At 40.5% G+C, this 12,110-nt stretch overlaps 1 protein-coding gene across 2 annotated transcripts in view; it reads left to right on the top strand.

Annotated features, from left to right (window-relative positions):
- The window catches only part of grk4 (G protein-coupled receptor kinase 4), a 53,993-nt gene that overhangs the window by 30,483 nt on the left and 11,400 nt on the right, over positions 1-12,110 (top strand). For both annotated transcript variants that reach the window (XM_026169969.1, XM_026169970.1), the window contains exons 6-11: positions 1,366-1,458; positions 1,930-1,993; positions 2,257-2,397; positions 6,443-6,633; positions 11,290-11,327; positions 11,854-11,943. In XM_026169969.1, the coding sequence (XP_026025754.1) occupies positions 1,366-1,458; positions 1,930-1,993; positions 2,257-2,397; positions 6,443-6,633; positions 11,290-11,327; positions 11,854-11,943 (617 nt within the window). The remainder of the gene's footprint in view (positions 1-1,365; positions 1,459-1,929; positions 1,994-2,256; positions 2,398-6,442; positions 6,634-11,289; positions 11,328-11,853; positions 11,944-12,110) is intronic.

The following is a 12,110-nucleotide window of genomic DNA, read 5'->3' as shown; positions in this document are numbered from 1 at the left end:
GACTTGCTGTGTAGTACAGATCATCTAACATGTTTGTGCTTCTGTTACTATTTCATTAGTCTGTTATTTAGCACTAAATAGTTGATATGCAACTCTAACCGGTCGCAGCAGATGGCCCCGCCCCTCCCTGAGCCTGGTTCTGCCGGAGGTTTCTTCCTGTTAAGAGGGAGTTTTTCCTTCCCACTGTCACTTGCTCATAGGAGGTCATATGATTATTGGCTTTTTCTCTGTATGTATTATTGTAGGGTCTACCTTACAATGCAAAGCACCTTGAGGCGACTGTTGTGATTTGGTGCTATATAAATAAAACTGCATTGAATATGTGTGTCTGTATGCTGCATCTGTACAGATTAAGAATGCAGTTTGCTAACTAAGCTAGCTAATGTTAACTGATTGTTCAGCACTCCACCCTTTCATCCATAACAGTTACTTCTGGGTTTTTTTTTTGTTTTTTTTGTTTTTTTAAAGAGCAGCAACGCTGAAGCTTCAAAATGCAGAATCCAAAGCCACTGGGTGACGTCCTGGTGGTTATGTCAGTCTACTTTTTAAAATATGTAATCTGCCAACACTCAACGCAAGCACAGTAGATAGCTCAGCCTTAAAGTAACCGCAACACATCAGTGCTGTTTAGCTCACCGCTTTAGTGTCAAGAGATGGTGTTTAAGTCAAACATCTGTGGTGAGACCATTGAAAACAGACACTGATCTACGAGGATGACGCACGGATGTCAAAGAGTCGTGTCCTAACAACTCCCAGCGGAGTGGCAGTTTATGCACGGCTAGGAGACGGTGAGACTGTCACCCTTTGTGACCCCGCAGAGAGTTATATTTTTGCTGGGTGTTAGTGGCTTCCGTCTTTTGCTAAGAATTTAAGAAAAATGCAGTCCTTTTTGTGTGTGTGTGTTTCCAGACTTACACCCACATTCACGTGGCAGGTAAAATGAGATTAGATGTTCCGCTGAACCTCAGACTCAATAAAAAACGGTTTCCATAAATCCCGTTTCCTGGTTGAACTGAGTGGAACTTCCCTGCTCAAAGGCATTTTTCGTTTTTCATGGTGGCATATTGACATTCAGTGTTTTCCATCTTTCCACTGAGAGTGACTTTTGAACTCTGCAATGTCCATGGCGCACACAAAAGTTCACAGATATATACAGATGTGGCCGTATGTAATCCAGTGGGTATTCAGTCAAAGGATGTGTCTGTTTGTAGTCACTGCCAAGGTTTAAAAAAAGGAAGTGTTTAGGGGTAACATGAAATCTGGGTTTTTTCCTGGTTTACTCTGACATGTAAGATGTTATTGTTATATTTGATATGTTATTAAAATGGTCACCACTCCCCCTTCTCTGTCTCTCCTTTGCTCCAGAATAGTTCGTGATTATCTGAGTGGAGCTCCATTTTCCTCCTACCAGGAGTCCATGTACTTCTCTCGCTTCCTGCAGTGGAAATGGTTGGAGAGGTGGGTAGTCACAGCGTATTACACACTTGGAAAAGCAAACATGCAAAGCATGTACATTAAGATTTACATCAAAAACGTGACATGCACATACTAAACGTTCCCTGTTCAGGTCGTCTGAGGCTGAACAATTACTGTCTTTGACTGTCGCTAAAGCAGTAAAAGAGATATATAACGAAAAAGTAAATATTAAAGTATAGCAGCAGGAACGGTTTTTGCACTAAAACAGGTGGTAGTGCCAATCGGTGATTCTGTGTGAGTGGTTAATAATTGATGATGCTTTGCATAATGGCTTTGAAACCAAAGCAGGGTGGAAACAGCAGTCATCAGGGTGGATTAATAATATATTAGACCATTACTCTGTCTGCAACATCACATGGTCTGTGAAAATGAAATAAACTCCTATTTAATGTCTCCTCTGTGTTTTGTCTCTCTGTCTTTATCCCTTTCTTATTCTTCATTGCACCTCTGCAGGCAACCAGTAACCAAAAATACCTTCAGACATTACAGAGTACTAGGAAAAGGTGGATTTGGCGAGGTAAGAAATGAGGAATAAATAATGTTTTATAAGGTGGAATTATAATGACTAAAGTTATAGTTAAACTTTAATGAGTTAATTGGTTACAAGTAACTGTTAACTGTCAGTTAATGCACCAGCGTTTGTCGCCACTCCAGTGATGCTGGGTGGGAAAATCTGCAGTGTGACATATTAACTTCCATTAGTTATATTTTAGGGGCGTGTGTTTTATTTTTAATGCGCATGTGAGTGCGATCACGTTTTTTTCGCTGCTTGTTTTCCAGGTTTGTGCCTGCCAAGTACGTGCCACCGGTAAGATGTACGCCTGTAAAAAGCTGGAAAAGAAACGAGTGAAGAAAAGAAAAGGTGAAGCAATGGCACTAAACGAAAAACGCATTTTAGAAAAAGTTAACAGTAGTTTTGTAGTAAGTACTACTTTTTTCTTATTCAACCTTTCAACCGAATTTTACTTGTTTTGCCCGTCTATGTGCGAGACCGTGCATGCGTGAATGTGAGAGCACTGTCGGCTGCAGGATCCTGCAAATGAAACGGAATGGCGTGTTTGCAAAGGCTGTCGATCAGCTCTTAAAGATAGACGCCACAACTCGAGCTCTGTTTGTTTAGTGAGGTTGTGAGCCACAGTGGAAAAAAGACATGATGAGATAAAACTACAAAAGGGGGGAAAAGACGCATGATCTTATTGAACAGTGGCAGGTGAGAGCATTCTGCGGGGCGTTTAGGGAGGATGTGGAAACACGTTGACAAGTTCAGCTGCGCTCGCTGATTGTGCTGCAGCAATCGAAGCCAGCTTGGCTATTTTCATAAGAAACCTGCTATTCTGCAAACACGCCAGATTTGATTTCATTTGGAGCATACTGTCAGCCCTCAATCATCTGTCAATGCATTACTGAATTACTGTTTTGTTCCTGTGTATTTTTAGATTAATAAATTTTTTTTTTTGCCTTCTTGGGGCAGAGGTGTTAAAATAATGCTCCCCCCAGAATTCTGTGATGGTTTACTTTAAGATTGCCACTCTGTGACAGCTCAGCATTACGTCGCAGACACTCTTAAGTTTCTCAGACATTCCTGCCATATGTGACTGGAATTCATTTCACCAAAACAAATCTGTCATCAAGTAAAAGCAGCATGTTAAAGTGTGTAACCCAAATGTGATATTTAAGGAACTGAAAATTCTGAGGAAGCATCAATCTGAGGAACAAGCTAAAACGATCTCCAGAGAATGCCACAATAGTATTGGTGCCACCTTCATCAGGAAATGGCATCAAAATTGCTCTTCCTTGTTGTCCAACCGCACCACCTAAAACAAAGGCTGTTAGAAATGTTGAATTGTTTTTAAAAAGAGAACCCGCGGCATCTGAGTTGCAGACACAAGTCACATTTTAGCAGAGCAGCTGCTTGCAGAATGAAATGGTACAGTATCCTTTCTCTGAGCATGTGTGCCAGCCTAAGGAAAAGAAAAATCATTAGCCTGCCACTGTGCCTCCGGCTCTTAGTGATGCCATTGCTCTTGGCTGATTTTCCTATGGAGGATTTCTATAAATTGAACCATAGGCATGAGTAAGCAGTGGTTTTTGGCTAGCAGCGCATCGGAAACCTTTTTAGGGAGTCACCTACCGACAGGTGACAAATTAAAGGAAAAAACAACATAAAGTGTCGTTGTGTGGTATTGGGTTGCCGCATGCTAACAGAACAGCTTCAGTGTGCCTTTGAACTGACTCTCCAAGTCTGTAGAAGTCTGCTGGATGGATGGAACACAATTCTTTTGAGATACTCCCTCACTGCGTGATTTGAAGTGTGCTATATAACACTTTGTTCCAAAATATGTTAAGGCCATAACATATGACTTGAATCACTTTTAGATTCGTTAAACCATTTAGTAAACCCTCGTGTCTTACGGACAAAAAAAGAGACCATTCACATCAGGATAAAAATGTTTCTTCATTGTATAACCGCAGTAACACTACAGTCACTCTTGCCTATGAAAGCATGCTAGCACAATGTAACAGAGCCACCAGATTCCCTTGCTGTAGAGGTTATTGTTAAATCTTTTAATTTCAGTGCTAAACCAAAAGGAGAAGTCTACTACTAAAAGAAATATCGTATTAGTCATGGCTCATATTTAAAGTAGGACTTTATTAAGCGATAGTTTTGTGGAATAACTGAGTTGAGTTTTCTTGCCCCCCTTTTCTGTCTGACTGTGCATACCTGTCTAGCAGTGCACTGCTTCCTCTTGTATTGCGCTCTGATTTTCTTTATTCCCCTTTCAACATGTCATGAATATAAAAAATGAAATGCTTGAATTTTTTGATCCAGCTTAAATACTACATACCGGTATTCTCATCAAGACTCCGATCCCACTGGAAAACTGGGGATGTGTGCCTCTCTTTCCATTTCGTCCAGCTGCATGCACAAACACATCTCAGGTGCTCAGGCCGGAAAAGAAAGCTTAGCTTTGGCTCAGTGTTGCTTCTTATTTCAAAACTGATTGTTCCAAAGACAACAAAATTACACCAAGTCCTCATTTAACATTCTTGGAACATGGCAAGGAGTGGCTAATACTCATGTAAATGTCTGGTCTGTATGCAGTGTGTACTTTGTGCATAAAGGAAAAAATACTGTGTGACTTTGACTTAACAGTGATATTTATCTGTAGTACAGTAACCTGGCTTTCCTGCAGCCCTGCCTCAAAGCCTGTCCATGTTCACTGTTTGAATGTACTGGCTGCCGTTTGAGTTGTACTACACGCTGGATTAGCTGGTTTGTGATGCAGCATGAGCTATGTAGCCTGTCCTTGTTTGAGTGAGTCATGGCAGAAGCATGTGTACGAGCATGCATGTGCACACACGTACACGCGCGCACACACAGGCTAGAGTGGGCTTGTTACAGAACCTCAGACTTGCAGCTCTTGTCACCTGGGATTGGCACATGATTCTGTGTGTGTGCGTGTTTGTGTGTGTGCGTGTTTGTTCGCGGTGCTGCAGGCAGAACTGATGACTCTTCATGTGCCTCTCTACCTACGAGAGCAGCTCTGTTGCCTAGCAACACTGACCAAACAGCAGTAGCAAGCAGAAGAGTCAAGTGCTCTCTCAAACCCCTCATTTCTCTCTCTCTCGCTATTCTTCTTTACCTTTTTGTGATCACTGCATGGTATTAGTCAGTGCATACTGTTAGTTTGCTGTATGTTTTAACCAATAACCTATCCGCATATTCTTTGTGTGTGGGTGTGAGACACGGAGCAGGGTGACCCTGCTTTAAAATTTCCAGCAGGTGAGGATGAGGTAGAGCTGCCTCACTGCGATGCAGATTTGACTCACTATCATATCATATTGAATTTTTTTTTGATACCGGTACCAATATAATGAAATTATTATATAATATATTTTTTTCCCCTGCAGATAAGTCAGACTTGTAATTTCATGTTTTTCCATAGAAGAACAGCATGAAAATACAAAGATAAATATGAGAATTATCTGAATATTTCTATTATTTTTGCTGACACTTTTTATTCATATTCTTTGAAACAGGATTTTTCCCTTTTCACAGTAAAATAAATAAGAATAAATGAAATAAACCACACTTCTACGAAAATGCTTAACTTTTAGGCAAAGGAGTAGAGCTCAGGACGTTAAGGGTCTTGCTGCATGCGTGTAAACCATAAATACAGCAAGACATACACAACAAAAGCTGAACCGATAATACTAGAGTAGCAATTACTGAACATTTGATTACACACTTGAACGTCTTCGATATTTGGGAGAGTTTTTGGATGTCTGCTCATAGTGATTCATACATTTTAATGAATCACTAAGCAAACTAAAAGGCTTTTGTGGTGCCACAATAAATTGATGTATTTTGCCAACACATAAACAAGAATTTAGAAAGATTATTTACTTTGGTTTGGAGCACATATTTGTGTGTTTGTTTAGGTACATTTTGTATATATATGTATATATGAGTGTGTGTGTTTTGTTCACTTGGCCCATGAGAATATTTCCCATCTCCTTTTGTGGTTTGTTTCTGACTACATGCTCTAGCAGATGGAAATCCTCCTGATGGCAGCAACTTCCTGCTTGTACACAACAACGTATGCGCACACTGTACCCTGTGTGTCACTGACCCACAGGGAGGGGAAATGAAGGGAGGCTGGTGGGAATGAGGGAAGAAAAGAGACGGATGGTGGGATTAGAGAGAGGATGATTTTCTGTATCTGTTATATATCTCCTTGTTTCTTTTGTGTACATTCTTGACGTTCCATTCTGGATAATGGATGATTATTTGGGACATTAAGCAAACCAAATAAAGCAATTATGCTCTTCTAGCCACTCAGTAGTCTCTTAGCACTTCTCTTCCCTCTTCCTCCAGCACACTCATGCCCTCTTCAACATTTTCTCCTTTCTTCTTGCCTCCTCCCATTATTACCTCTTCCCCAAATTTGCCTCCCTCTCCTAGGTTAGTCTAGCATACGCCTATGAGACCAAGGATGCGCTGTGCCTGGTGCTGACCATAATGAATGGCGGTGACTTAAAGTTTCACATTTACAACATGGGGAACTCAGGCTTTGATGAGCAAAGAGCCATCTTCTACGCTGCTGAGATTTGCTGTGGCCTTGAGGACCTGCACCGTGAGAGGATAGTTTACAGGTAAGCTCACACATGGTGTCAGAAAAAAGTTTGGAATAGGTGTAGATAGTAAATTAAACAGTAGCCCCATATTATGGGTGGCATGCTGGTTAACACTGCCGCCTCACAGGATGATTATCCTAGGTTCGATTTCACGGGCTGGCTTTTGGCCTTTCTGGGTGGAGTTTGCATGTGCTGCTCATGACTTCGGCTCTCTCCGGATACCGTGGCTTTCTCCCAAAGTTCAGAGATGTGCTTATTAGGTTAATTGGTAATTCTAAATTGCCTGTAAGTGTGAAGGTGAGTTTGACCTGTGCAGGCTGTACCCCACCTCTTGTGGATATGCTCCACATGGATGGATGGATTTGACATCATATTTGCTGCATTGAGCTTAGGAGCTGGGAATTGTTCACAGATATTTAAGGATCTGTGTCTCTGTGGACGATATTGTGAGGTTTAAAGCCCTAGAACCACGTTATGTAAGCATGTTGTGGTACAAGAGTATTTGCTTACAGCTGGCTAAATGCCCTGGCATTTAAAGTTCAGCTTGCTCTCATGTGAATCGTTACCAGTAAAAGGAAAAAAAATAGATTATGTCTTTTGGGGTTCTGAAAGGAACTCTCTAAAGTCAGAAATAACCGTGATGTTTTCACAGTGATGCCATCAAAGTTACCTGTAACACGATGCCTAACAGGCTGGACGTAAAGTTTGAGAGGGAATGGTCTTGACTCAAATTTTAAGATTTTGCAGTTTTTGATTTGGTTCTCACTAAAGGATATCTTGGATTAAACTCTGCCAACTTTACGGAAGTATACAGGGAGTGCAGAATTATTAGGCAAGTTGTATTTTTGAGGAATAATTTTATTATTGAACAACAACCATGTTCCCAATGAACCCAAAAAACTCATTAATATCAAAGCTGAATGTTTGTGGAAGTAGTTTTTAGTTTGTTTTTAGTTTTAGCTATTTTAGGGGGATATCTGTGTGTGCAGGTGACTATTACTGTGCATAATTATTAGACAACTTAACAAAAAACAAATATATACCCATTTCAATTATTTATTTTTACCAGTGAAACCAATATAACATCTCCACATTCACAAATATACATTTCTGACATTCAAAAACAAAACAAAAACAAATCAGCGACCAATATAGCCACCTTTCTTTGCAAGGACACTCAAAAGCCTGCCATCCATGGATTCTGTCAGTGTTTTGATCTGTTCACCATCAACATTGCGTGCAGCAGCAACCACAGCCTCCCAGACACTGTTCAGAGAGGTGTACTGTTTTCCCTCCTTGTAAATCTCACATTTGATGATGGACCACAGGTTCTCAATGGGGTTCAGATCAGGTGAACAAGGAGGCCATGTCATTAGTTTTTCTTCTTTTATACCCTTTCTTGCCAGCCACGCTGTGGAGTACTTGGACGCGTGTGATGGAGCATTGTCCTGCATGAAAATCATGTTTTTCTTGAAGGATGCAGACTTCTTCCTGTACCACTGCTTGAAGAAGGTGTCTTCCAGAAACTGGCAGTAGGACTGGGAGTTGAGCTTGACTCCATCCTCAACCCGAAAAGGCCCCACAAGCTCATCTTTGATGATACCAGCCCAAACCAGTACTCCACCTCCACCTTGCTGGCGTCTGAGTCGGACTTAGCTCTCTGCCCTTTACCAATCCAGCCACGGGCCCATCCATCTGGCCCATCAAGACTCACTCTCATTTCATCAGTCCATAAAACCTTAGAAAAACCAGTCTTGAGATATTTCTTGGCCCAGTCTTGACGTTTCAGCTTGTGTGTCTTGTTCAGTGGTGGTCGTCTTTCAGCCTTTCTTACCTTGGCCATGTCTCTGAGTATTGCACACCTTGTGCTTTTGGGCACTCCAGTGATGTTGCAGCTCTGAAATATGGCCAAACTGGTGGCAAGTGGCATCTTGGCAGCTGCACGCTTGACTTTTCTCAGTTCATGGGCAGTTATTTTGCGCCTTGGTTTTTCCACATGCTTTTTGCGACTTTGTTGACTATTTTGAATGAAATGCTCGATTGTTCGATGATCACGCTTCAGAAGCTTTGCAAGTTTGAGACTGCTGCATCCCTCTGCAAGATATCTCACTATTTTTGACTTTTCTGAGCCTGTTAAGTCCTTCTTTTGACCCATTTTGCCAAAGGAAAGGACGTTGCCTAATAATTATGCACACCTGATATAGGGTGTTGATGTCATTAGACTACACCCCTTCTCATTACAGAGATGCACATCACCTAATATGCTTAATTGGTAGTAGGCTTTCGAGCCTATACAGCTTGGAGTAAGACAACATGCATGAAGAGGATGACGTGGACAAAATACTCATTTGCCTAATAATTCTGCACTCCCTGTATTGCAAATTTTTAGGATACTATTTTAAAGTGCTTGTAAAACCTTTGGAAAGTTACAAAGGCTAAAGTCCATGCCCAACATTACTTCTGGCAGTTCAGTTCTGTCAAGTTCAAGATCCTGATAAATCACCTGATCTCAGTGCTAACCCACATCACCCAGTGGCTCAGCTAAGATCCTTGTACAAATCTAACTAGTAAATCTCACATAAGGCATACTTTAAGCTGCCTTATCCTACCTTCAGTATAGATCTGCAAGCTGCTTGGAACCCAGCTCCATATTTCATGTCATGTTTCCATATTTGATTGTGGCTGACTGTCTTGTTGCTGCTCCCCCGCCTCTGCCTTTCCAAGTATGTGAATGGAAAGGTGAAGCCCTCATGCCAAATATGAATTACTGCAGATGGAATAGAAATTGTTTTTGCCTATAGTGGTCTTAGATGAAATGTGGTTATTTTCAACATCAGAAAACACTGCAGTTAAGCTGCAAAAAAGTTTGTTTGTAGTCCAAACCTTTCTGGTATCTATGTAACTTTGGTGGCATAATACCCACTAAGAGTCTACTTTAAAATGCAGTTAAACAAAGAATGAAGAGCTGCTCCAGCTAAATCCAGATGCACCCATCTGCACCTGGATAGCCTGCCATTATTTCCTTGATAGAGCTGGTTTTCATCACTTTTAACTGTGAAATGTCTGAGCTATAGCACACCAAATTTTCTGTTACCGGCTGAGCAAAGCGTCCAATGAAATTAATATGTAGGAAATATACAATATCCAAACATGATATATATTTGGAGATACATTCGAGTGTGGCTAAGGGTAAATTGGACTAATATTACCGTCTGTTTATTCTCTTCCACTCTGTGTACTTCTATAAACTGTATTTTAAAACAGCAGAATTCCTAATAAACCCATTCTCCCTGACACGCTTTTCTGTTTTTCTAATCAGACAAGGGAACAACTGTAAAATAGTGACAGAAGCTCATAAAGACTAATGTAAACCAGGCTATTTTTCAATCTGCAGCTATTAAGTGTTAAAATCCTGAACTTGTACTAATTATGCCGTGTGACAAATTTATGTCTGTGCTGCAATGTTAGCTATATTTTTCAGCTACTGTGAGGGCGTAGCCTTCTGTCCTAAGCTTGTGTACCATCTTAATTTTCTGTAGCTGCATTAAAAAAACCTCTCATATTAAATACACCAGGATGTTCCTTTTTATAAAGAAAAAAGTCACATTTAGATTAAAAATAGATGACATATATAAACATAAAAGTATAACTTGGGATTTCCAAGTCATCACAGCCATCAAAAATCTCAGTGGCTATACTGTGGTTGGAGCTATAGTTTAACCTTACGCCATTATGTAACCAGCTGTGCCTCATTTTTGTCATTCCAACAGACCAGTCAAAGCAAACTGGGCTTTGTATGAGTCCAGTCTGACCTTAAAGAAACAGGAACTATAATGGTGCATAACAGGCCAGGGGTGATAAGATATGTACAGTAACAATGTACAGTAAGAGAATAATAATGTGCGTTTTGAAAACAAATTTAACCCAGCAGAGTAATATAATATGGATACATTGAGGAAAAAGACCTAAGTGGCAAACTTCAGTGCTCAAGATGGCTGAAAAAAACAACAACAAAAAACCCAGCACTATTTCCAACCATTTGTTCCAGCTCTGGTGTTATGAAGCGATTTATTCCACCGGAGGGTAACAGTGGGAAGGGTGCAGAAGGAAATCTTGAATGATGAAGTGTGACCAGATTAATGGTGTACTGATTTCAGTGAGGTGTAATTCACATGTCAAACTCAATGGGGCCTGAGAGTAATGTTAACATAAACACTGATGTTCTTAAAAGACCCACATGCACATGGCCGGTGTAGTTATAACAACATGCCGTGCGTCTTGATCTCAGCATGTGTTACAGTAACCTTCACAGTTGGCATTGTGGTTTTAAGTTGGCAGCAGTCCGATAGATTTGATTACAAAAGAGTAAAATAACATGTTGCTGTGCAAGTTAAATAGAATAGAATAGACTGGGCTTAATTAAAAAAGGCTTAAGTTTTAAAGCTTCAGCCAGGAGATTACAGGCCGGTGCAATAAATGAAGCAAATAAAGATATATGATACATGAAAGGCTGTAGTAGCTCAAGAAGAGAAGAGGCAACTAATGAAAACAGAATAGTAAATTCATAAATAATACAAATATTTATCCAAGGGTTTAATGTTCTCTCCCTGTTGTTAAAATTATCACAAAATCAGAATTCATCTCTAATGTGTCATTTTTTTTTTCTCTTTACAGGGATCTGAAACCTGAAAACATCCTTCTGGATGACCGTGGTATGTCCTAGCTCTTTTTTCACTGTTGCTTTCTTGTTTAATTTACTTCACGTGTGTTCCAAAGACATTTTTTTGTTTTGTCGTTATTTTTTTTCTGTAACTTGTGGCTCATAATGTCCAAAACAAACACGCACTTTGTAACTTGTCGTGTTCATAATGTTCAAGCCCAGCAGCAGAACGTCTCCCCATCTTTTGGGGCTGAAAAGTCATCTCAAGTTTCTCACATCACGCTCTTTCCTCTGACTCACACTTAGATCATTTATTCTCCAAATTGGGCATATCTTGAAATTGAGCAATGTGCTCATTTTTAGCACCGCTCTTTTCCCCTCGTTCTCCTTCTCCCCGCTTCTGTTCCAAGTCAGTGTAACGTGGCCATTTCCACGGCACTGTGGATGTCTTGTGTGCATGTTGTCGTGTGCCTTGTAAGTTATAACTTGAAAATTATTGTTAAGAAAGCATGCATTTAAATCTGAAACATAAATTGAACACTCTCTCATTTTGCGATTTATCTGTGGGTATCGTTTAGGACATATTCGAATTTCAGACTTGGGCCTTGCTGTGCAAATCCCTGAAGGGGAGACGATACGAGGGAGAGTAGGCACCGTTGGATACATGGGTAAGAACTGGTTCCTTTTCATTGCATTGTGCCCAGTGATGTCGATCTTCTTCCTCCTTTTTGTTCTCAAGTCTTTGCTCAGGGCACTGATTTAGCAAAATCACAGCACTGTTCTGCTAACTTCTCTTCACATGTATTGGGTTTCCTTATTTGAACTTCAGCATCTA

The sequence above is a fragment of the Astatotilapia calliptera genome, chromosome 6 (genome assembly GCF_900246225.1).
Source record: "Astatotilapia calliptera chromosome 6, fAstCal1.2, whole genome shotgun sequence".
In the NCBI taxonomy this organism is placed as follows: domain Eukaryota; kingdom Metazoa; phylum Chordata; class Actinopteri; order Cichliformes; family Cichlidae; genus Astatotilapia; species Astatotilapia calliptera.
The sequence above is the reverse complement of the archived record's forward strand: the minus strand, read 5'-3'. Positions and strand labels throughout refer to the sequence as shown.